The 26776-nt window shown below is 23.9% G+C and overlaps 7 protein-coding genes across 7 annotated transcripts; 3 read left to right on the top strand and 4 right to left on the bottom strand.

The window, feature by feature from the left end:
• Positions 1-998: 998 nt before the first annotated feature.
• Positions 999-1478, top strand: PCHAS_1418000 (conserved Plasmodium protein, unknown function; the record flags this gene model as incomplete). The annotated part of the gene is made up of 1 exon (XM_728286.2): positions 999-1478. The coding sequence occupies one exon, from the start codon at positions 999-1001 to the stop codon at positions 1476-1478; it is 480 nt and encodes a 159-aa protein (XP_733379.2).
• Positions 1479-1872: 394 nt separating this feature from the next.
• Positions 1873-4428, bottom strand: PCHAS_1417900 (conserved Plasmodium protein, unknown function; the record flags this gene model as incomplete). Its single annotated transcript, XM_016799607.1, has 7 exons — positions 1873-1953; positions 2061-2122; positions 2219-2339; positions 2508-2583; positions 2665-2706; positions 2808-2939; positions 3116-4428. The coding sequence occupies 7 exons, from the start codon at positions 4426-4428 to the stop codon at positions 1873-1875; spliced, it is 1827 nt and encodes a 608-aa protein (XP_016654875.1).
• A 669-nt stretch (positions 4429-5097) lies between these two features.
• Positions 5098-5379, top strand: PCHAS_1417800 (conserved protein, unknown function; the record flags this gene model as incomplete). The annotated part of the gene is made up of 1 exon (XM_729020.2): positions 5098-5379. One exon carries the CDS (start codon positions 5098-5100, stop codon positions 5377-5379), a length of 282 nt encoding a protein of 93 aa, XP_734113.2.
• Positions 5380-6142: 763 nt separating this feature from the next.
• On the bottom strand, positions 6143-6592 carry PCHAS_1417700 (zinc finger protein, putative; the record flags this gene model as incomplete). Its single annotated transcript, XM_735036.2, has 1 exon — positions 6143-6592. The coding sequence occupies one exon, from the start codon at positions 6590-6592 to the stop codon at positions 6143-6145; it is 450 nt and encodes a 149-aa protein (XP_740129.2).
• Positions 6593-7610: 1018 nt separating this feature from the next.
• On the top strand, positions 7611-9072 carry PCHAS_1417600 (conserved Plasmodium protein, unknown function; the record flags this gene model as incomplete). The annotated part of the gene is made up of 5 exons (XM_016799606.1): positions 7611-7625; positions 7775-7822; positions 7992-8060; positions 8181-8253; positions 8423-9072. 5 exons carry the CDS (start codon positions 7611-7613, stop codon positions 9070-9072), a joined length of 855 nt encoding a protein of 284 aa, XP_016654874.1.
• An 889-nt stretch (positions 9073-9961) lies between these two features.
• On the bottom strand, positions 9962-17134 carry PCHAS_1417500 (AP2 domain transcription factor AP2-G3, putative; the record flags this gene model as incomplete). Its single annotated transcript, XM_736742.2, has 1 exon — positions 9962-17134. One exon carries the CDS (start codon positions 17132-17134, stop codon positions 9962-9964), a length of 7173 nt encoding a protein of 2390 aa, XP_741835.2.
• Positions 17135-23921: 6787 nt separating this feature from the next.
• Positions 23922-26756, bottom strand: PCHAS_1417400 (DNA replication licensing factor MCM4, putative; the record flags this gene model as incomplete). Its single annotated transcript, XM_736199.2, has 1 exon — positions 23922-26756. One exon carries the CDS (start codon positions 26754-26756, stop codon positions 23922-23924), a length of 2835 nt encoding a protein of 944 aa, XP_741292.2.
• Between the last annotated feature and the right edge of the window lie 20 nt (positions 26757-26776).

Here is a 26776-nt window from a genome sequence, read left to right as displayed (position 1 = left end):
TATAAATTATATATATAATATTAATGTATGGTGAAATACTATTAATATATATACCCCTATTTTTGTAAATACCCGTAAAAAAATTAACACGGTTTTTACCACTTTTTATGGCCAATTAATTTGAATAAATGTATGGCTATATATAGGGGTAATATAAGGAGGATGCTACATTATATTTATGCCTACATGGAAAAAAAAAATAAAAAAAAATTTAAGGTTACGGTTCATATTATATAAGGGGAAGCAAATAATTAAATGAAAATAAATAATATGTATATAATATGTTATATAATTAATATAGAGAATTTTTCCTTATGTTTTTTTTATAATTGCTAACAGAATAAATATATATATGATTATTATTGCGGAAATAAAGGGGGTATTTTTAGGGGCATATATAATAGTGCATATTTAAGCAAAAAATATATATGAATTGTAACCCGTATAAAAACTAAAATAACAGCAATAAAATAAAGTGCCTGAGGTTTTTTCTTTTTTAATTCCCCCCTATATTTATATGTATTTCATTGTTTATTATTTTTTTTAATTTTATATAGTAGTGGGAAAAAATAAAAATAAAATAAAAGTAGCTAATTAAAAGTATAATGCCAAAATAAATAGCACTACACCCATGAAATATTACAATGTTTTACAAAAAAATTAGGTAACAAATTAAAGTGAATATTAACATATCACTTTATGAATAGACATATTTTAAGCAATTTTTTATTTAATTACTGTTTTTAATTCCTTACCTTTTTAACTATACTTTAAAACAACTCTATTGTTTTATTTATTTTTTTTTTTAATTATAAGTGATAAGACGTAGTAATAAATACGTTCCTCAAATATATTTTTTATATTTGTAAATTTGTTTCACCTTACGAAAACAAAATTTATCTTTATCGTACTTAGTAGTTTATATGTGAATTATACATATATACATGCAACCCCATACCTATATATAGAAATATATTTGTAGTAAAAACACGAGCAAAATGGTAGAATCAGAATACGATAAAGAATCAAATGAAACTAATAGATTTGAAAAAATATATTCTAGTGATGAAGATGTAGAAAAAGATAATATGATATCATTAAGAGACTTTAATATAAGTTACAAAAATAAATTAGAAAAATTAAATACAATTAAAAATATTGATAACAATAAGAAAATAATAAAGTTAGTTTTAGAAGATGTTAATCTTGATCCTAAAGAAGTTATGGAAAAGGTTGTTAAGTTATTAAAAAATAAAACATCACTATATACTACTATCGATATAAATAATCAAAAATACAAGCTAAAATATACTGAAGTACAGCCAGATGATAATATTTTATTTACTGAAAATGTTCATAATATTGTCAATTGTAAATATGCATATATAGGAATTTTAAAAATTTCAAAATATTTAAAAAATGGCACATTTCAAGAATCATCTCTTCAATCATGGCAAAATATCCCAATGGATTTTTGAACCCCCAAAAAGCATTTAAACTGGTTATTTAGTATATATATAATAAGTATTCAGTTTGTTTTTAATTATTTCCATTTTATTTAAATACTTCTTACAGTGATAAGTAATAGTAGTAAGACAGATAGCCAATTGTGTTGCTATTCTCATTGTAAATTAAAATTTTTTTTGTTATAATAATTTTCATAAGTTTGAAAATATTTTATTTTTTTTGTGTATTTCATAAATATGTGTAAATTCAATGAAAAGAAATTCGGACAATATGTTTTTGTATATATTTTTTACTTATGCACATGCATATATGCATAAAAATTAACATTTTTTTTATAAACTTAAAAAATAAAATTAAAAAGTTGACATATAAACATAATTAATGACAAAAAATTATATTATCAATTTAATCAATGATATAAGAATCCGGTAAAAACAGCACATAAGATTCGTCACTAAAATTGGAATCATCTGAGCCATTAGGGTCCTATGGAAAAAATTAAGAAAAAATATGCATATATGTATAATGTGCAAGAATTTAATGCATATAATAACCAATAGTGTGATGTAGACCCAAGAAAAATTGTTTTTTACAACTGTTAAAGGAAACTTGACATCTATTTGAAATCCATCTTCCAATCCTAATTCCTCATCATCTTAAAAGAAACAAATTGCACATAAATATATGTATTTTTTATGGCATACTATTATTGTTATATATATTTTTTTTTTAATTTTAAATAGTTCATTACTAAATGTAAGATCTTTATCGCATAAATCTCCATCAAAAAAAACTTTTATATTATCAATGTCTTCTTCAGGAAGCTTAAAAGATTGACCAAGATTTTTCGCGAGATCTCCGAATGTTTTATTCTATAGGTATAAAATGAGATCAACACAATAAAAGGAATAAGAAAAAATTATATATATATATGTTTACATATTTAAGGCATTATATGATAGCCCAATGTTTGGGCAACATATTCGGTGGTATGCTCTCTATCATATTTTCATATAATAGTAGTTCTACATAATATATACCTTGTTTATAAGAACATTGTCCAAGCTCTTGTTTTTAATTTCCCTTCCATTTGTCCCTATGATTTTAACTTTTAACCTGAAAATGAATAGAATTTTATTAGAATTTGCAAATGACGAAATTCTAAAAGTAATTTGTTTTCATCTTTTATTTTTTTACTTAATTTTTTCCGATTCATATAATTTCTTTATGGCAGATTCTCTAAAAATTAAAAAAGGGGAAAACAAAGAATACGAATGTCCTTTTTTTTTATTTTGTATATGCTAAGAATTATAATACAAATATAGCACATATTGTAATACCTTTCTTTGATAATAAATTCCCTATTTTTTTGAATAAAATTTTCAAAATGTTCATTATATTTTACTTCCTTCATTATATGCCTTTTCATGTTAGATAGTTTTTCCAAGCTATGAACTGTTTTATCTATTGAACTATAAGAATTAAAAAATACATTAAATGTTATGAAAATAATACGTATGATCGAATTAATTATATTGTTATTCATTCAAAGAATTTCCTATTCAGTATGCATATTAGATTTTCTTCCAAGTTATAAAAAATATACATAATTTAATAAAATTTATTAAAGATATCGGGGCAGACTTACTAGTTTAATTCTCCATTTTCGAATAATTGCCTTCTTAAGTTTTTATAATTTTGGAAAATATGTCTTTTATCAATAATTATATTTTCTACAGATGGGATAAGTTTTTCATCTTTATAACTAAATAAAGATGTGTCTAATTCATATTTATTTATTCCCCTTCCTTGTGAATTTTTTGAATTAGATTTATTAATTTTTTTTAAGTTACACATTTTCTTTTTTCCATTTATTGTATTTACAAATACTGGATAATATTTATCTTTATCTTTACCTTGATATTTAAAATATATATAATTATAAAATGGTGATTTATCTGGTATAGAATTTTCTTTAACAATATAATCTGCAATTTCTGTTGCTTCATCTATGTGTTTTTTTCTTTCTATTATATCTTTTTTTATTAAATTATCATTGAATAGCTTTTTGTGATCGATTTCATCGTGGTCCATTAGTTCATCCTTCTTAATCTTCAAAAAACTTTTGTTTTTTTTAAGATGCTTATATTGATTTAAAGCATTAGTATAATAAAAAATACTATCATATTGGTCTTCGTACCAATCAAAAGATGTTGATGAACAATCACTACATGAATACAATTGATGTGTAACAAAAGAATTGTCTTGATATTTATGCTTAGCAAATGCTTCTCTATTTTTATTTATTCTTTTTATTTTTTCTCTTTGAACAAAACTGTTTAATGAAATTATGCTAGATGATGAACAAGACTGTTCGCTCAAATAATTGTACTCATTTTCTTCTTCATCATTTTCTGGTTGTTTGATGTCATTTGGGCAGTTACTTTTGTTTTTCTTATTGTCGTTGTGTATGGATTTATTTTTTTTTGTAAAGGGTTTTTTTTTTTGATCATTTATTACATCATTATAATTTTTAAAGATATTATCAAAATTTTCATTGTTAATTATTATAGCATTACCTTTAGTTGTGTATCCTACAATTTCCCTTTTCTGAACTTTATACAAATCAGAACGTGTGTGTATTTTATTATTATTATTTCCTTTTATATATTCTTGAAGGATATTACCTTTTACTTTATTTTTCACAAAACGTTTTTGATCACTATCATCAAATATCTCATTTTTGGTATCTAATTTTTTAAGATAATTGCTATAATCGATTATTTTTTTATTAATACTGTCGAGGATTTCATGGTAGCTTTCCTCGCTCTTTTCAATTTTTTCGCATTTTATTTCACATGATATTTTTTCATTTATATACAATTTTGATTTTTGAAGTTCGGATAAGGTATATCTTATTAATTCCTTTTTCTTTTCCTTTTTATTCATTTTTAATATCATAATAGAGAATTGCTAAGTGTGTTAATTAGCCTAGTGTATCATAGCAATTGGTACTATTATTATATAATTTTATTATTATATTTATTTTTTTTATATATTCTTTCTGTATTACTTTTTCTTTCATTTTATTTTTTTGGTTTCCCTCCTTATTTTAGCTATTTAAAATGTGATTAATTTTTTGTACAAAATTGAAATACCACTTTGCAAGGGTTGATATCAGTAGTCTATTGAAAAGGGTCGGCACATTGTGTATAGAAATACTACGGGGTAATTTCCAAAAAAAAAAATTTATAAACATAAAAAAAAATAAATAAGCAAAATAAAAATAAACAAAAAATGTATTATATGTATATTAAGGAAAATATCATAAAAGCAAACAACAATTTTCAGATTTTTAATGGGCAAATAATGAAAAAAAGTGAATTAAGTTGCCAAAGAGAATTTCATAGCACACTCTTATAATAAGGAACATATTTTTTTGAGTTAGCTAAAACAATATCATTAAGGATAGGCATCCAGTTTCATAAGAAAAAAAATAATATATATAGTGTATATATTCAGGGGATATAATTAAAAAAATACAAATATCATTGCCATTTTATTCTTTTGTGTGCTATTTTGTATTTCGCATTAATATTTCCATTGATTTTTTTGTTCTTATTACAAAATATGGGATTCTTTTATAGTGGGTTTCATAAGCCCAGCACAAATGACATAAAAAATAAGAGAATTAAAATAATGTACGTTTTAGGTCTTTTTATTTTACCATCATTTGTAACATATATAGGAAGTAACTATTATATTTTGAATTTTTTTATTGATACTTTTAAGCCGGTTGAAGTTCCCAGAGCAGTGGATTTCGAAATCATTAGGAGCATATACCACGGGAAAAAACCATCATCAAAAAGTTCAGACTATGATGAAAACACGAATGTTTGGAAACGAGAATAAAACAAAATAATCATTGGGCATAAACAATTAGATATATTGTGTTATCCTTTAAGTTAATTTTTTTTAAGATATAAAAATTCAAGTCTATCGAAGGAAATGAAAGTTTTATTATCTTTAAAACATGACTTAAATTTGAGAATTAAAAAAATAATGTATATTAATTTATGTTTGCATATAAACATTGGATTGTTTATATCCTATTTTTCATAGTTTCATGTTTGAATATATAATATAGACACCCAATGAATAGGAACATTACAAATCCTTGTATATGTAACCGTTATATTTTTTTGTTAATATTTTCGCTATTTTTTCATTTTTACATATAAAACACGATTTATTCTATTTTTAAAAAAATTATAGGCAAAATGCCAATAATTCATATGTGAATATAAATGAAAAAATTGTCAGATCATTAAAAATCGTTTGACAATATGACTTCAACTTTTATTGACATATATATGTGTTGTAGGTATGTAGATGGGGGCATGGATATAGAATTGCATTCTATAGATACTACTTTAGAAAAATGCATTCAAAAATTAAAACCCATCAAGGTATTAAAAAAAAATATATATATGTATATTGTAACTATAAAATGAATACTTAATTGTGTGTTTTTTTAATGAAAATAAGAAATTGGATGCAATATTTGAATATAATTAATATTAAAAAAATAATTGGTTCCCACAAATAATCCATATTATTCGGAATCCAATGTGAGGTGTTAATTGCTAGATTATTTTTTTATAACTTTTAATAATTATGTTTTATAGCATATTTTTTTTTGTGTGCACCTTCTCAATGGTTGGATTCTTGAGGATGATTGCCTTTCCCTTTTTTCACCCCGTTTTCGTTCTTTAGATTTATTTGTACTATTTTTTTGTTTATCTTCGGAACCATTTTCTTCGTTTTTGACGGATTTATTATTATCTGTACCTGTTAAAAATACGCTTTTTGATTCTGCCTCATTTTTATTATTTGTGGATTCTACAGATGGCATAAATCCTCCCCCTTCTCCAGTTGTAATTTTGGATTTTTGTTCACTTTCATTACTATCTTTATTATCGTTAGCAGTATTTCCAGTAGCTTCATTACTGCCATTTGCTGCATTAGTATTATTGCTGCCTCTTTTTTGCATACAACATTCACACTCTTCTGCATTAGTTGAGTTTTCAACTAAACATGCCTCACATCTCCAGGTGTTATCCATATTTATTAAATGTGTTTAAAAAAGGAAAAATTAAAGCTTAAGAAATTGTTTGTTAATAAAAAAAACGGCCTTTAAAACATATATTTACTTGCTTTGCAACTTGTGGCTCGCTTTTTGGGTTTTTTTTGGCGTGGTTATCTATACACACATATAATATCTTTTTTAAAGAGATGATATTTCACAGTGATGTTTCAAATTAATGCGTTTATAATGTAATATTAATTATAGAGAAAATATAAATTATGTGTTTCCTATTTAAATGAAAGTACAATTTGTTTAATTATTTTATTTTTATTTTATTGTGTTGACGAAATTATAATATTAAAAGGATAAGATATTTATACCTTACATTTTCTGGTACTTTCTCTGACCTCAACTGTTTGGGTTTTAATTATACTAAGCTTCGGCACATATGAATGTTTATTTAATTTCTGGGTTATATATTAAAATATTTAATTAGTATGTATATATATAATAGTTTAAAAATTAAAAATTAAAAAAAATTATATTTGGTTGGCTGGTGATAGCTTTATATATATAGTGCCTTTATATTGCAATATATTTACACTACATTTGATGTATATATATTTATAAGGTGTTCTAATTATTATGCCATTTTTTACCCAAACTATAAATATACTTATATATCTATTAAATTTGGGGGGGAAAAAATATGCTCCAAAAATGTAAACACTAATAAAAATATTTTTCAAAAGTTGAGATAGTATATAAAATATCATTATTCATAATTTGGATTTTCAACAAAAAATCGTATTATATACAATACCATATATAATATCCCCATTTTGGATATTGTGTAATTTTTTTTAAATTGTAGAAAAGGCAACCTTTAATATATTTTAAAAAAAGTTTCAAACGACAGAAAATAAAATTAAGGATTTATAACTGAGAAACATATAAAAATAAAAAGCATGCCTATCTTTTGCATACCTATTTGTATAACCAATATATATAAGCAAATCCATTTATTTAAATCTTATCTTCAAAATTTTCCTTTATGAGTTACTCAGAGGTGCGTACCCAAAAAATACAATCATAGCTTTGTTAAGAATATGGTTCTATTTCTTTTTTATATATCCTATATATTGTTTATCTATATCTATATCTTACTTTATATGGGTTTTCATTATGTCGTTTTTTTTTACTATCTATAATTTTTAGTTAGACGAAGATGAAGATTTATATGAGGGGTTAGAGGGGAATAATCTGGTAAGAAATGCTAAGAAGCGCTATAAATAATATGGAATTATTATGTGGACATAAAAATAAATTGTTAAATATATGGATGAGGAGATTTACCTATGCAGACTATCCTTGTATAGTTTCCTTTTGATGCTATATCGTAACTTGCCATTTTTCTTTTCAACATCATTTATAGGAAATTACTGAGCAAACAGTAGAAGAAAAAAAAAAAGAAACTGAAATAGCTACCCCGAAACTTAAAGAGGTTAAATAAATGGATAATTGTATTAGTCTATCATGAAATGGCTATGTGTGTATGTTTGTAAATGTATTTACTCTAACATGATCTATATTGCTTGGTCATTTTGTTTACTTTTCTTTATAGCAATCATTTGAAAAATCACGAAAAAATTTATACAAAAAGTTAAGCGGCGCAAAAGATATATATACTAAAAAAGGTATTTTTCTTTTTCCCTTTTTAACACATTATAATTAATTTCAATTTATTATGTAAAATAAATAGATACTTGTTTAAGTATATTGTATATATACATGAGATCTCGTATTTTATAAATTATATTATCCATTTTAATTCTTTTTTAATTTTTCATAATTATTACTAAATAGATCCCTATTTATTTTTCGGAGCACCCCAAACGAATGAAGAAGAAGAAGAACTGGAAGAACATGAAGGAAAATTTATACTTTTAGTAAATTTATTGTATTTTATAAATGATATGGTAATAAGAAAACATTGTGAAAATATTGGAAAGGTTAAAAGAGTTGTAATTTTAGAAGATGAACATTATTGTAAATCCTTGGGTATCTGTTTAATAGAATTTTATTATTTAGATAATAATCAAAATTATGTAGCATATATAAAAGAAAAACTAAAAGCTGATGTTAAAACAGTGGATGCACACTTAGAGGAACAAATTAAAAATGATGAGATATATAATTATGGTGGTTATTTAAATAGTAGTATTATAGAATTGATAAAAAGAAATAACTCTGAATATATAAACACAAATGAAAATGTCCATGATGTTTTAAATAAATCTATGAGTTTAAATAGACATCCATTATTTACTTGGTTTAATACAAGTTTAAAAGATGTCCTAAATAGTTATGTTAAATCCGAATTAAAAAAAAAAAAAAAATATGGCAATGATTTTTTAGAAAAAAAATACGACACTAACTCAGATTCAGACGATGAAATATCTACACATATATTGGAATATGCTTCTAAAAAAAATAAAATGGCTCTTCCTAAATAGGATGAGAAAAATAGTAAACTGCATTATTTTGTAATACATAGATATGTGCTTAGAAAGCAGTAGGAAAAACCACTGCACGAAGGAAATTGTTGTATACATTTTTTCAACTCCCTTTTATATACTTCATAATTATGCATCCTATTTATATGACAATTTTTTGTCTTAGTTTTCTTTTCTTTTATTTATTTTATTGATTTTATTTCGTTTTTTTCCCGTTTTTTTTGTTATGTTAAGAAATATAAAATTTCATAGTATAAAATAACATTATTTTTTTAAAATTGTGTTTTTAAAAATCCGTAAAGATATTCGGAATGATGAAAATTGAATGTTTATGTTTCTTTTTTAAAGATAAAAACTAAAAAGATACATATATTCGACAGAGAAAAAAAAAGAATGAAGTAATAAATCATGATATTATGAAATGGTAAAATATGAATAAAATCAAAATTAAACTTTAAACAATTTGTAAAATCGGAAAAAAAAATAATAAAGGAAAATAAAAATGGTGCATACATATGTGGCCATTCATGATTTATGATTTCTTCTATATGTTAAAAAATTACAACATTTATTTAAAACCAAAGGTTATTAAAATAAGCCTATAATACCAGGCTCAAATATAAATGGAATTAAGCATTTTCATTATGTGATTTGACATCAATAAAAAAAAAAAGGGAAGCATAAATAAGAGCATCAGCTCATTATATTATTATGATTAATAGGGCAAAATATTTTTACTTTCTCAAATGTGACATAATAGTATAAATATATTTCATTAGTTATTTGAAATATAGTTTATTGCAATGTGCAATTTCTTTTTCTTGTAGAGATAGTAATTTTAATCATTAATAATTATCACATGTTTTGTATTAGACAAAAAATGAAAAAGTTATATTTCCATTTGGCTTATAAATGCAGTATTATTCGTAGGAATATTATAAGTATTATCGCTAATATTGGTCGTATTATTATTACGATTATTATATAAGGTTGAATTATTATCTCCTGCATGCTGAACATTTTCATGATCAATGTTAGGACTCATTGGATTTTGCATAATACCCATATTGTGTTTATAATTAAAAAGTTGTGGATTCAAAAAAGATAAATCATTTTTTTGATCTTCCATACACATTTGATCATTTACAATATTAGAAGATGGGAAATTTGCTAAATTCATATAAGCCATATTCATATCAGTATTAAAACCATTTTGAAGTAATATATTATTTCCTTGTGTTGTAACACTACTATTATTACTTTCTGAATGTTGATTAAGTGCAGAATAATTAGGATCATAAAATAAATTATTTTTTGAATAAAAATTATCATATTCATTTCTTAGTAAATATGGGGTATTGTTCATCCTGTTTCTATCAATATCAGTTAAGTCAGAAATATGTGCATTTGCATATTCATTATTTATATTGACATAATTGGCAGTGTTTTCATTGCCTGAAAGGTTAGTACTCATACCATTAATATTATCCATATTGGCTATATTAGGTAATCCATTTTTTGTATCTACAATTATTGGATAACCATTATTATGTCCTATTTCATTTGTGGATATTATTTTTGTAATATTATTTCTACCATCATAATGACCTCCAAAAGAATATTGTGGGAAAGCATGAATCATATGACCATTATTATTATCAACATGTTCTGCATATTGGTTATATTGTGAATGATCAATTTGATTTTTATCCAAATCATTACAATAATCTCTGGTATTATTAATTTCATCTATATTTGTAGTTTCATCAGTTTCATTAATAGCATCATCATTTAAATCATTTTCAAGTTCATTACCATCATTCATTAAGTTATTATTCCCAATGTTCATTTGTAATACATTTCTAATAAAATTTGTTTTATTTCCTTCAGAATAACCTGTATCAAATTTACTATCATTCATATTTTGTTCATGATTTAATTCGCATATTAAATGATCGTTAGGGGTAATTCTTTGAGGACTAGCAATTGTGGATGCATCTGTGGGTTCGTGAGTAGTAGAAATAGATGCAGTTGTAAGAGTAGTTTTATTACCAATATTATACGGTATAAATTTTTTAGAATTGACATTAGCATTTTCAGATGTTATAGAAAAATCATGATAAGAGTTATTATTAAATGGTATTTGTTTGGTATAGTCATGAAATTGTAATTCTTTTGGTGTGGCATTCTGCATCTGAGGCATTTTATCACAAAGCCCATTAATAACAGTATTTGGGTATGAATTTAATGATTCAACTTTTTTTGTATTTTTATGATTTTCATCAGTATCCTCATCATCATTTTCCTCGTAGTTATTATTAGCATTACCATCTACTTGATAATTTCCACAATTGTTGTAATTATATTCATAATTATTATTTGAATTTTCATATGTATAATAATTTTTTAAAAAATAATTTGATTGATCAGGACTATTATTAGGAATATTGCAATCTATAGTTTTAGACAAATCATCTGAATCACATATTTCATTTTTATCATTATTCTTGTTATTTATATTTTCTTCATTGTTATAAAATTTTTTAATAGATGCTGTTGAGGTAGATATGGTTGCTGCATCATCATTTGCTGTTGCTGTATTTTCTTGATCATTTTTCACATCCAAAGAATTCATATTATATGAATCATTTTGGTGTTGGTCATCACCAAGGTTTTGATCATTTGTTTTAGATATGGCTATATTTTCTTCTTTTTCAGTTATGTTTTTTTTTGGATCCTCTTTAGATTCTACTTGATTATTTGATTTGCTGCTTATTGCTTCATTTAATTTTTTGAAAATTCCATTTTTAACACGAGCAAATAATCCCGTTTTGGTACTACCACTATTCGTTCCATTTGAATCATTAGTATTTTTATTATTTGTATTCATTTCATTAGTTGTTTCATTTTTTTGTGATTGTCCACAATTCAATGAGTCATTGTTATTACTCCCATCACTTTTGGTGATATCATTTGTTTTTTCCTTATCATTTGATGTGTCATTTTGACCCACATTTGGTATCATAGCATTGCTAATATCTTCATCATAACATGTTTTTGCTTTTTTATTATTTACATCAGGATGATTATCATATATTCTTTCAGCTGTGTGTTTTTTAGATTTACTACGAACTTCTTTTTCTGATTTTTCTGAAACCAAATTATTATTATCATGATCCTGATTCGAAGTATCAGCATTATTCGCATTTGTGTTTCGATCTTCATTGGGTTCAAAAGTTTGATTCATATTGGCTAGTTCATTTTGCCCTTTATTAGCAGACAAATCATTCGAAGTATTATTCTTCATATAATATTCTTTTAAAATATTTAATAATATTAATTTATCATTAAAATCTAGTATATTTATTTGATCGATATTATTAATATTAGTCTCGTTTTCGACAAATTGGATGTTTACTTTTTCATTTGGGTTTTTTATTATTTTAATATTTTTGCCATTCAATCTTTCAATTAGCAATATCATGTTTTTTAATTTCTCATTAATGTTATTGTCATTTACATTATTTGTAATTTCATTTGGATCATAAAATTCGTTATCATTTTTTCCCGAAGCATTTTCATCATTTTTAGTGGTAGCATTATTGCTCTCTTCATTTGAGTTAATCTCACCATTTATTTGTGGTAGCAAATTTTCGCCGTGTTCTGTTTGCTCATTATTTGTATTATTTATACTTTCTACACTATTTTGAATATTTTCTTCACTGTTTTCACATGTTTCAGTATTCTCGTTATCATTTTTTAAATTGGTAGTATTATTCACAAAGTGATTCGAAGTAGTGTCATTATTATTGCTTGTCGCATTTGGATATTCACCAAGCTGAGTTGTATTATTTTGGTTATCCTTTTTTTCCTCTGATAATGGATTGTCATTCATATTAAAATTACAACTATCGTTAGGATTATTTATGTTATTATTTATATCGTGATTATATTGTTTCATTTGAATATTTTCAGTCTCTTGATTATAGTTATTTGGATTTGTTTTTTCTTCTGAGCAACTTTGCTTATCATCAGCTTCATCACCACTGCTGTTGCTATCAGTATTGTCGTCAGCATTCTCAATATTTGTATTAATAGTAGGATTATCATTTTGATTAATATCTTTAGAAATATTATGTAAATTATTTTCTGTTTGATTTTGATCATTCATATAATTATTAAATTCAGTTGTATTGGGGGTACCATTAGCCAATAATTTATAGTTTTCCTCAGTCATATATTTACTAAGATTTTTTGTATAATTTTCATCCTCTGAATCATTGTATAACTCATCAGTTTTGTTGGCACTACTTTCGCTGCCATTTTGACATACATTATTTTCATCAGGTGCAAATTTATCTATATTTTCTTCTCCAGCCTCATTAAAATATTCCATATTTTGGGTTTCTTCTTTTTCTTGTTTTGTTTTATCTTTATTTGTTAATTTTTTAGAGTATGATCTTTTATTTTCAGGATTTTTATTTGATTTTTTTTGCATGCATTTAACAGCTTTTATTCGTGCATAGATTGCTAAATATTTTGCTTGTGCTTTACCAAATTTCTTGATAGGAAAATATTGTCTTTTTTGATTTCCATTTTGACTCCAGCTAGCTACCCATCGTCGTCCTGATTTGTCAAAACGAACTCCTTTAATTTTAGGGATAATTAGCATATTCAAATTATTCATGTCATTAGCTATATCACTGTCTATATCATTGCTAATGTCATTGCAAACGTTTGGATTGGTACCCATATTATTATTTTTACCGTTACAATGATTTTCATAATAGTTTTTTAATGGCATATAATTGTTATACATATTATTATCACACAATGCAGGCATTGATTTATTCACATTTATGCCATTGCTATGAATCATATTATTATTATCAACTAAATAACTGTTTGGGTTATAGCCATGACCCATATTTATAGAAGATTTATTTTCTTCAGAACCCATATGCCTAGAATTCGATAGCCATTGAGCATAATCATTATTTTTATTACCATATCCGTTATATATATTGTTATTGCTTCCACCAGGGGTGCAAATATTGCCATCATATGGTTGGTTAGTTAAATAATCATAAGTATTTTCAGTACTTATATTTTTATTTGTATTGCTATAATATTTTGTGTTGATATTTTTTATGCTGTTAATATACTGGGTATCATGTTCATCATTAGCTAAGACATTCATGTTATTATAATTTTTAGAATTATTACCAAGTCTATTATTTTTTTGATTATTTAAATTTAATAAGAAAGCTATATTATCAATACTTTCGTTTTTTATATTATAATTTGGTAAATTATTTGACTCAGGCATTTTATCATATAATTGATTATATATATTTCCTGGCGCTGGATTTTTATTCAAATTTTTGCAAATGCTATATGTCCCTTCTTTTGCCCCAACATTTGTGTTATGATCATATATCATATTACTCATTTTTCGATAATTTGATCCATTATTAGTATTGCTGCATCTAGTAGCACTTATAGCATCACTATTATTTTCATCATTATACAATAATTGTGTATTCTCTGCATTCTCAATTTGTGCAGAATTTTTATATTCCTTAGGATTGGCTATTAATATATTGTTCACAACGTTAATGGAATATTTTTCCAAGTGACCCATATTAATATTCGCATCCTTCATATTTATGCTATTCATATTGTTGTAATTATAATTATTTAGTTTGTCTGTGCTGTTATTCACATTAGCAAGTGGAGCTATATTCCCATTATTATTAGGTATATTGCAGGATTCATTTAAATTGTAGTTATCTAAAACATAATTAGAAGGATTATTACTTTTAGAAGATATATAATTATTACTGCTATTGCTATTAAGTTTATCATTTTTTTTATATTTATTATATTTAGTATTTTTAGCATTTAGATTATCACTGTCTTTTCGTATATCTGGCATTTCGACACCTTGCGCGTTTAGTCCATTTAATTTGTTTTCATAATCTTGGGTGTTTCTACTATTTTCTATATTATTACACATATTTGTATCTGAATACATAAAATTTTTATTTTCTTGATATTGTTTATAATTTCCCACATTTGGATCTGGAAGTATTGTCATTTCATTATTTTTCGGAATAGAATTGCTATACCTTTTATTGGTACCAATGCTATTTGTGTTACTTATTTGCCTACCAATATTAGTATTGCTAGGAAACTTGCTAACCATTCCGTTTAAACCTATATTGTTGTATTGGTTATATAAGTCAGGATCATTTATATTTGCCACATTTGGAATACTTCCTCCAGTATCCCTAACATCGAAAGCATTATTGTTAGAATTCCCTTGGTTGATATTTTCATATCTATAATTAGTTTTATTATAATAGTCATCAGATACTGTATCAATATCTAAATCATTTTCAGTATTGCATTCATTATCATCTTGTTCAAAATTACTTAAAAATGAAGTATCATATTTTGTCGTAATATTTGAATTTATCATATCACAATTTTGTGCAGTAACATTAAACATGTAGTTACTATTACCAATCGTATTATTATCATAAATACTACTGGTTGCAATAGTTGGATTGCTACCATCAATATTGATATTAGTATTTGCACATCGGCTTGTATTTTTTCTACCAATAGCATCATTTGGATAACATTGGTCTACAGCTAAATAATTATTATTCATATATAAATTATTATTTGGATCAAATCTAGCTTTTTCATTATCAGTGGCTAAAATCATGTGATCAGTATTATTTTTTATGTTATATTTATAATGAACAGTATCAACATTGCCATTACTAACAATAGATGTGTTTCGCATGTTGTTATTTATATGGTCAATATTATTATCCCCAGTATTGTTACTCATAATTGTACCATTATTATTGCCGATCATCATATTAACTGTATTATTATTATTAGGAACGGTATTATTACAAATATTATTATCACTATTATTTCCTAAATTACTATCACTATCTTCACCCATAGGATTATTACAATTGGTATTATAATATGCATTGTAATTCCATCCATTTGAGTTTCTGTGGTCATTCCTATAATTATCATTATATTCACCAGTATAGCTGGGATAGTTAAGATTATTAAAGCTATTTTCTTCGTAGTTATTATTACCAGGATCATTGGTATTATATCTTGGGGCTTCCAAAGGATGCATCATATTATTTCGCAATAAATAATTTTCTTTAATAATATTACTATTATTGCTATGACTATTTCTACCCATTCCAGTGTCCAGACAATTTGCAATACCATTTTGAGGTACCATATTATAATTATGATTTACATATTCATAATATTGATTATTAGTAGTAGCATCTTTATTAGACATATTTTGTCCATACATAATGGCGTTATTATATTGTTGAAAATTATTACTAGTATTACTTTTATTTTTTATGTCGTTACATTGATCATTAAAATTTGCACTATTATTATTGTTTGCAGGAAAGTTATTTTTAGTAGGGTCAACTATATTACCATTATTGATAATGGTGGTGAGATATTTGGTATAGCTGTTTTCTCCTTGCATATTGTCACTATCACATTCTGTAAATATTTTATGTTTTTTTGAATTACTGGGATAATTAGAATTGGTATTTGAAAAATTTTTTGTATTATTATACATATTAATATTATAATCACAATTATCTTTATTTATATAATTTCTGTAACTCCCAATATTAATAGTAGAATTACTATATATTTTGTCACGATATTTTTCACTTTCACAATTATATTCATTTATTTCAGAATTGCTCATATTATTTTTATGATCTAAAAAAATACGATTTTTATAAAATCGATCTGAGTCTTTTATTTTGTTATTATAATAATTATGTTGCAGTATATTTGAATTTAAGCATAAATTGCTATTTGTTAATTCATTACCTTCATGCACACCTGTATAATTATTATTATAAGAATTTATTTGAGTATTATTATAATTATTATTTTGTTCGTTATTTAAATTACAGTCCATATTTTCATTTTCTATACATTTCAATTCGTCACTAATTTGGGGATAATTCCCACGTTTATTCATCTTCTATTTTCCACAATATGGTTAATATTAATTTGATATAGGATTTAAGTGAAATTTGCTTATTTAATTTATAAATCTATTTATTATATTAATCGGTATTTTTATGTATAACTACATAACAGAATAATAATGTGGCTTTGCAGAAAATGTATAATGCGCATGCTTCCAAGTTTGGTGTATCGATTGTACGATTCTTAGGATACGATATTTCTTAACTGTAAAATTATGAAATTGAGAGACAATAAAATCGGAGGATAAATTTAAATTAGTGCTCTAAATGTGTTTTTTCTACATATATAATGTGCTTAATTCCTAAATGATTTTTAATTTATATAACTTGAAAGCTTATAATATGAATTATGCTTGTTAAATTTGTAGAAAAAAGACGGTCTTTTCACATATTTATATATACACATGTATATATAAATATACATATATATGTGAAATATATATGAACGGTAAATATGTATTCCGAATTAAAATATTATGACGATGAAAATATGAAATGTGTATATATATAAAAAGATAGGACGTATAAATATAGAAAGGAATATAAAATGACTACTGACATGCTATATATTGTATTCTATAAATAATATATATCTACATGTATTACTTGCTTAATTTGTATAAATGATATGCAAATGTGTATGTGCATACATACACATACATATAATTATATACGTAGATATATAATATGTGATGCACCCACATATTTAAATTTCGATGAATACATATGTATAGCATATATTTTTTAACGATACATAAATTGAAATATCGTTATATTATTCAAAACATAACAAGCAAAAATGAACATACATGTGCACATTTAGGTGTATATATATACACATATATATACAATATATTTGATTAATATTTAATTTAAATAATACTTATAAAACAAATGCCACATAACAATAGGAAAAATTAAAGTTTAGCAACCCTAGTGCTTTAAAAGGTGCATAAAAATAAATTTAATATTAAAAGCGATTTTGTATTCTTCATAAACAGGAGCGAAGGAATACAATAATATATATATACATTATTTGTTATATACTAATTATATGGAAACAATAAAAGTCAAAATACGAAATTAAGACGTCAAAATAACGAATATTTCAAGAAATTGATAAATTGAATGGGCTATAGAATAATACAAAAAAATCAATATTCGATACGCCCAAGGCAATATATATAACAATACTCTTTAAATTGGAATGAGTCCATATGTATATAAACGTATGATATATATATATTATATAAAAAGAATACGATACGGATATAAAATGATGTATGGAGAAAATACAATATGCTTTCCATAAAATGTGTAAGTAAATTTTTGCTTTTGAAAATATTTTTATGCATATAAAGTTAAAATACTATAGAGATGGAAAAAAGTCTAGTCACTTGTTATATTTTCGCAATAAGCGAGAATATCATCAAGGAAAAAATATAAAATATATATATATGCCAAAAATATTAACTAGAATAAATTATAATTCAAATTATGAATTATATATAATTAATGTGAAAAAAAATATGTGTATATACATATAAATATAATTTTATGCACGATCTGTAATATATATATATATATATATATAATAATCAAAATTAATTACGGTATATAAAATACACAATTAACACACTATATATTTTATTGGATGTATTCGTATATTATTATCCTACACTATATGAGCCATCTTAAATAGATAAAAATATATGTATACATAAAAAGCCACACAACATGTTTTACACATAATAAATATTATAAAATAACTATGAGTATATATTTCTTTTTAATCTGAAAAATTTATATTAACCATGTAATGTTGAGCATGCACAATTAAAAGGGTATAAAACAGGTTTTTTCATATAGCTATATAAAGGTGTATTTTTTTTTTTAGTTCTTTTTTCGAAAAAAAAATCTTAATAATCGTATGTGCATAAAGCTACACATCATATGATAAAATAAAATAATTTGGCATTATACATTACAATCATGAAAAAACAAAACTAACATAAAACAAAATTTATAGTAAAAGGATAATAATAAATAATGCATATATAAGTTTTATATCGTTTTGTGTAATTCATTAAACAAGCCTGTATACTTATACACGCGCACAGAGTTAAATTAATATATATATGTAAAACTATCAAAAAAAAACCTAAATGCACATACATAAATACACATATCTATATATATTTTTAAAATAACTAAAAAATAAATCTGGATTTTTTAAAAGTGTAATAAACAATAGATATTTTTTTTAAAAAAAAAAAATATTTTTTATATGCAAATTAAAATCTATGTGTAAAATACACTCAGGTATAGTGCATAATACTACTTATACAATACAAAATAAATGACAATATTTTATGTTATGAAAAGCAAAAAAAAAAAAATATTACATAAAATATTTATGAGTATAATTTATGCAAAACTATACACCTTATGAAAATTTGCTATAGAAAATGACAAAAAAACGAAAGATCTGCATGAAATAAAAAATTGATATGTGCGTTCGGCTTACTACATTATATACTCAATATCATGTATTTTACTTTAATGTGCTATGTTAATTGAAAACACATTTCATGCAATCTTAACAAATCATATATGATAAATATGGATACTATTATTTTTAAAACATAATCAAAAAAATAAAATGAAATACTAGGTTCTTATATTATGTAATATACTATTTACTAAACATAAGTTCGGGTATGTATATATGTATTACGCTAAAGTAACCTCCAAAGCGTATCAATATCATATACGAAAAAAATATACGTAAATAAAGAAATAAGAACAAAACCTAATAGTTATTTTCTTAATATAAAAAAAATGTAAATAAAATGAAACAAAAAAATTATTATACGAAGCATTAAAAAAAATAATAGTACATGAAAAAAAAAGGATGTGTAAACATATATATATAGTAGGTGGGGTATGTAAATAAAAAATGCTTTACAAAGCTTCAAGGATTTTTTTTAAAATAAAAACCACTAAACATGTAAAATATTATATACTCCATTTATTTCGGTAACAAAAAAAAAGTGTAAGATATGCAAACATTTATATTATATACTATGCACAATATAGGGTATAATTAAAGCTATTAATTATCCATAATTTACTCTTAAAATATGGAGAAATGTGTTACATAGCTATTATTTATTTCATGTATTAGGAAAATAATAAAGAAAAAAAAAACGTATATAAAAAAATATATTAAAATAATAAGTTTACATTAGTATTCTTTATGAATTTCACGCATGAACCATATATGTATATATATGTTTTGTATTTGTGTAAATCATAAATATCGTATCGTGTTGTGTAAACAAATAAAGTGGCTTATGAACTGCTATGCATTCAAAAAATATCGCATATCTCATAATCATACATTTTTGAATAAATTTCAATTTCATTTAATAAGCTTGTGAAATATCCATGTGTTAATAAATAGTAATAAATGTAAAAAAATATTATATATAAAACAATGTATATTAAGCACTACTTAAAAATTCTGTACGCAAAATTTAATAGTGCTGAATATATGTGTTTGTATGAATAATATATATTATAATATGATACTTTTATAAATTTTAATTTATCGCTTTTTTCCATTAAAAAAATTAACATAGCCCATTTGATTATATATATTTACGGTCTCGATGTATATATGTCTACAGTAAATGTAAATATATGCATATATATACGCATGCATATGTATAATATATATTTTTATGAAAAATTATGTTTTCTTGTTTTTTTTCTAAAAAAAACAGATATAGTTATATAACATTTTTTGCAAGACTTGTTCTTTAAATGTGATGTATGTACGTCAATAATGTATAGACAATATAGCATTCGAAATAAAAACTATAAAATAACTTTAATATATTATTTAAAAGCACACATATATTTCTTCTCCACTATATTTTTAACTATGTTAGTTGTGCACAATTACACAATTTATATGTTATTTATTCAGAGCATATAAGCACATAATAAAAAACAAAAATATGTAAACTTAAAAACTAAAAAAACTATATTTCAATTATAAAAAAATTAAATATAAAACATAAATATTTAAAAATCATAGGATAATATTATAAAAGGGAATCTTATTGTTCCATTAGCACACTAATATAAATCGATTTATGCATACACCCATGAGATCTACGATATCACTAGTTTAAACAATAATAATATATAAGCTTAAATTGTACATATATATATATATGCATGCATAAGCTTTTTTTCTTATATAAATCAAAACTACAAAATTTTAGGAAACTCATATAAATTAAATATATAAAACAATTACACACACATATATATATATATACAAAGAGTGGTATACTCAAGCTAATATATTTACCTTTTTAAACACAATAAATATTTAAAACTACAACTAAAAAAACTCAAAACCAAAAATATATAATGGTACCACAGAAGGAATTTATTTGTGTTAGTATAACATTAATATAATATTTACATAAAAAATCGTGTAAGCATAAATGGTATTAGCATTATTTCGAAAAAAATAGTTAACTTCAAATTATTTTCTCCTCTATATTTTTATTATATTTGCATTCAATCATGTATATATAGCATTATACAAAATATATTTATCATGTACTAGTGTTTGCTCATACTAAAAATTAAATGAAATAAAATAAAAAAAGACGCACGTAAAATGGTATATCACCAACCTTTATTAATATAAAAAATAGTAAACTTAACAATTTTTTACTTTATATATGCATTTATATTATAAAAAAAAATGCATATAGCATGCAATAAATTTTATAAAATATGTATAAAAAAAAAATTTTCCTCTCTATATAATATTACACTTACACAAGTAATTACAACAAGGTTACCACTTTTATATCGTAAAAAAACAATTAAATGCTTTTTTTTTGTTCTTTACACTTTTGCATTTCATTAACAAAAATCACAAGGTTATGTCGATAGAGAAAAAGGTAATACATGCATTTACATTATTTTTTCTCTTATTCATATGTACGTGGTATAAAGTGTATATAGAATTATGATGTGTATGTATATCTTTATATAGTACTATAATGTTGTGTATAAACACATAAATGTAAAAAAACGAAACATAATCGTTATCCGTAATAAAAATATCATCAATAAATACATTACATAAAATTTAAATAATTTCATAAACATTTATAACTACAAGCATTATACGCATGTACTATATACATAATACACATATGTATAATGTAAGGTGTTAATATATCGAATCTTAGATATATAAAAACATTATAAAATATAAAACCTAAAAAATATAAACAACACTTAAACAAAATGAAATTGTGTATACATTTTTTATAAAAAAAATATGAAATCAAATTGTGAAAAATGTTATTAAAAATGTAGGTATCTATATATATATCTTATGAATCACTATTTATTTAAAAAAAACATTTTGTCCTCGTAAAATAATACTATTATTTTTTATCATTTAAATTTTTATATTTATTTGTGCTATATATATTAATAAAAAAAAATAGTATGTGCTTATAAGTATGCCCAAAGTATTTATATATGGTTTTTTATATATTATAAAATGGTAGTAATTAGTTGTGCCATATTTATTATTTTTGTGTGCACATTTAAAACTATTATTATATAGCATATATAATATGTAGAAAAGATATCTCTACAAGGTGGATTATTATTATTTTGTTTGGGGAAAATATTTAAAGTGTCGTTATTTGTGTAAATTTAAATTATTTAAAAAAATAATATATAATATTTTCATATGAAGCATTCACAAAAAATACACAATAAGGGTGTAAGCTTTATATTTTTGTGCTTATTTGTAATAATGGGTGACGACATTATTTTATTTCCTTTTTTGCATTTATACCCATATCTATATTTAAAAACTGTTATATATAAAATGCATGTGTTTCTATATTTATTATTATTATAGTTATCTATATAAGATAATGTTTCTATATTGTATGGCGATGCCTATAATTTTATTACATTCGCAGTTAGTTTCTTTATATTCTTTTCTATATATGCATTATCACTCTCTATATAAAATATCAGCATAACGAAGTTATTTCCCCCTCGTAGCATTAAATAGTTTGTGGTGCACACCATTTCTTTATAATCAGTTATAATGGAAATGGTTAAAAGTATTGCATAGTTTATTTAATCCAATGATGACATCATAATTTATATTACCTTCTTAATTATATATAATTATTAATATCTTTATTAAAGAAGTAATTATTTTTAAATAATGAAAAAAGGATAAAGTATATGTTTTATAATTTCATTCGTGACAGTGTTTCTATTATTTTTTATTTTACGAAAAGATATAAAATTAAGTTATATGAAACAAAAAATTAAAAACCTATATACGTAGAAATATATGCATAATTAAAAAAAGAAAAAATATAGGGAATGATACATATGTGTATATATGTATGTGTATCTACAGTTGAGAACGAAGCATATATATATGCTCGCAATCGAAAAAGTAAAAAAATATTTTTATGTAATTTATGTATCCCAACATATAAATTATGTGCATGAGGGATATAAAAGAAAATAAGAAAAAGTATCACAAAATGTGTATCTGTTTTTAAGAATAATATAGTGTAGTAGTGTGAAAAAAATTTTCCTTTTATTAATTTCACAATTTGCATGAGCATAATATATGGATAATATTTATACGTGAAATATGCTAATTTTATTTACTCAAATACAAGTATGTGTATTTCTCTATTTCTTATACAATCCAGAACATAATCGTGTAATTTCTTGTGACTTTTCTAAATCATGAAAAGCTTCTTCAAATGATTTTCTATCCATTGCTGCTCCTTGGGTTCTATCATTCATAATAGCTTCCTGACAATGTACTAGCAATTCATCTTTCGACATATTTTTTAAAACAAGAGCATTTAATATAAGATCTTTGATTAAATCTGCTTTTTTCTTATGTTGAGAAGTTTGTCCCAAATTGACTTGATCGAAATCTATTCTACCACTTAGTGGATCTATTAAACTTTGGAAAGTAGCTATATTCATTAATCGTACTGCTTCATTTGCTTCTTCAGGTGTTACAACATTTTTTAATTTCATTTTTGCTAAACTTTGGCTTAATCTAACTAAACCTTCTAATTGTCGAGGGCTAGCTGTAGGTGATTTTGTTCCTTCTTTACATCTCATTTTTATATACTCATCAATAATAATTTTTTTACTTTCTAAAGAAATTATTGGATTACATGTTATACGGCAATATGCTATATATAAAGCTAATGTATTTGCATCGATTAGATAGTGTTTTGAATTTTTTTGGATACTTAATTCTCCAAAATCCTCATCATTGTTATCAGATTCTTCATCTTCCTCTTCTTCTTCCTCATCTTCTTCTTGATAAGAAAAATTTTTGCAAAGTACGGCAGCTAATTTTTTATCTTCATGCTCATTAGCTTGATCAATTACAAGATATATTAAATCAAATCTTGAAAATAAAGATGGTGGTAAATTAATATTTTCAACAACAGCTTTGTTTTTATCATATCTACTATTAATTGGATTAGCAGATGCTAAGATTGAGGTACGGGCATTTAGTGTAGCCACAATACCTGCTTTGGCTATTGTAACTGTTTGTTGTTCCATAACTTCATGTAAAATAGCTCTTGCTGAATCATCCATTTTATCAAATTCGTCAATACAACATATTCCTTTATCAGATAAAACAACAGCACCAGATTCTAGAATATATTCTTTTGTTTCTGAATCTTTTGATATAAATGCTGTTAAACCTACACTACTGCTACCTTTACCACTTGTATATATTCCACGAGGAGATAGTTTATGTACATAATGCAATAGTTGTGATTTAGCAGTTGATGGATCACCACAAAGTAATATATGTATTTCTGATCTGTATTTATTTTTAAATTTATCTGTAATTTTGCTTCCACCAAATAATTGACATAATAAACCTTTTTTAATGTCATCTCTACCATAAATTGATGGTGCTATAGAATCTACTAATCTTTGATAAATATTTGGATCTTTACTTAATTTTTCCATTCTTTGTACAACTTCTGAAGTAAATGATATATTTCCTTGTTCGTTTAATTTTTCTAAATTATCTTCTACAGTTCCATCTTCATTACGATTTAATATTACAGATGAGGTATTATTTTGCTCAGTTAATTTCATTTTTTGTTTGTTTTCTTTTTTAATATGTACAACATTTATATAGGTCCTATGAACACTATTGTAACATCTTGATCTAGGGTTTAAACGAACAGGAGATGCTTTTAATATACCTGTTAATTCTACATTATCACCTGGTTTCGTATAATCTATTAAATCATCATATGCATATACAGATATAGATTGTGGTGTTTCTCCTTGTTTTAAATGTTCTGTAACTTCACTTAATTTTATTAATTGCTTAGATGAAAAACAACAATTATTATGCCATAATTCGAAAGTATTTTTATTATTACAATTATTACAAGTCAATGGTTCTTGTACTTCTCCTTGTATAACATGTTCATAAACTTCTTCATTACATTTTTCATAATTATTTACTCCAATTCTTTTTTTTGATGTACATTTAAAAGCAGCCATAGTCATTTCAGGAATAATATTGGAGCATCTGATAATAACTCCCTTTATGCAAACTAAAGTTTCGATTTGATTTGGGCCCAATTTTCGAGGAGTATCCTTATGTCTTTTATTAAAAAAACGAACTCTACAATAATCTTGTTTATTAATATTACCGTTCATATCATTTATATTATTTCCATTGTGCATACCAGGGGATCCAGATTGTGTTTCCCCCTCAAGTACAAGAGACATAAGAGAATTATATTTTGCACTTATAATTTTATCTATTTCACTTATACAATCTGAAGGATATTCAATAATTAATTTATATAATTTTTTATTAAAAAAATATATGTGTGTTAAATCAACTTCGAAAGATTTAATATGATCTAAAGCTTTTACACCATCAGTATCATTTTCATCATCATTACAGTTATTTAATTTACATTCATTTTGTCGACCTGTTTCAATAAATTTTATCATTTTCCATCCATAATATGCTAAATATACTTTTAAGTTATCTCGATTTAATAATATGTATTCAGTTATACTTCGATCTTCATCTGTAAATTGTAATACATCACTATAGTTTGTTATATTAAACTCATCGAAAAACTGATTAAACAATTCTTTTATCTGTTCTAAATTACTATCTATAAAATGAGGTAATCTTCCTGATTCAACATCTTCCATAAATGCTTCTCTACCTACATCTCCTATATCAGCTCTTGCACATTTTATTCTTCTAATTGCTAAGGGTGTGTGGCCATATCTAAGAAATTGTGAGCCTGTGTTACTTTGATTCAAATATTTCGATTCATTTAGCATACTATTTAAAAAGCTCTTGCTATTCTTTGTTCGCCTACTAGATACTGGAGTGTGCATAAAATTGCTTCCAAATATCTCATTGTTAGTCCCAAAAATACTCGGCGAATTCTGTATATAGGAATTGTTATTTTGAGCTGGTCTCCTCCTAGGGGTTCCCATTGTTTAAGTATGTTCCTTGG

This window comes from Plasmodium chabaudi (assembly GCF_900002335.3).
Source record: "Plasmodium chabaudi chabaudi strain AS genome assembly, chromosome: 14".
NCBI classification, from domain to species: Eukaryota; Apicomplexa; class Aconoidasida; order Haemosporida; family Plasmodiidae; genus Plasmodium; species Plasmodium chabaudi.
The sequence above is the reverse complement of the archived record's forward strand: the minus strand, read 5'-3'. Positions and strand labels throughout refer to the sequence as shown.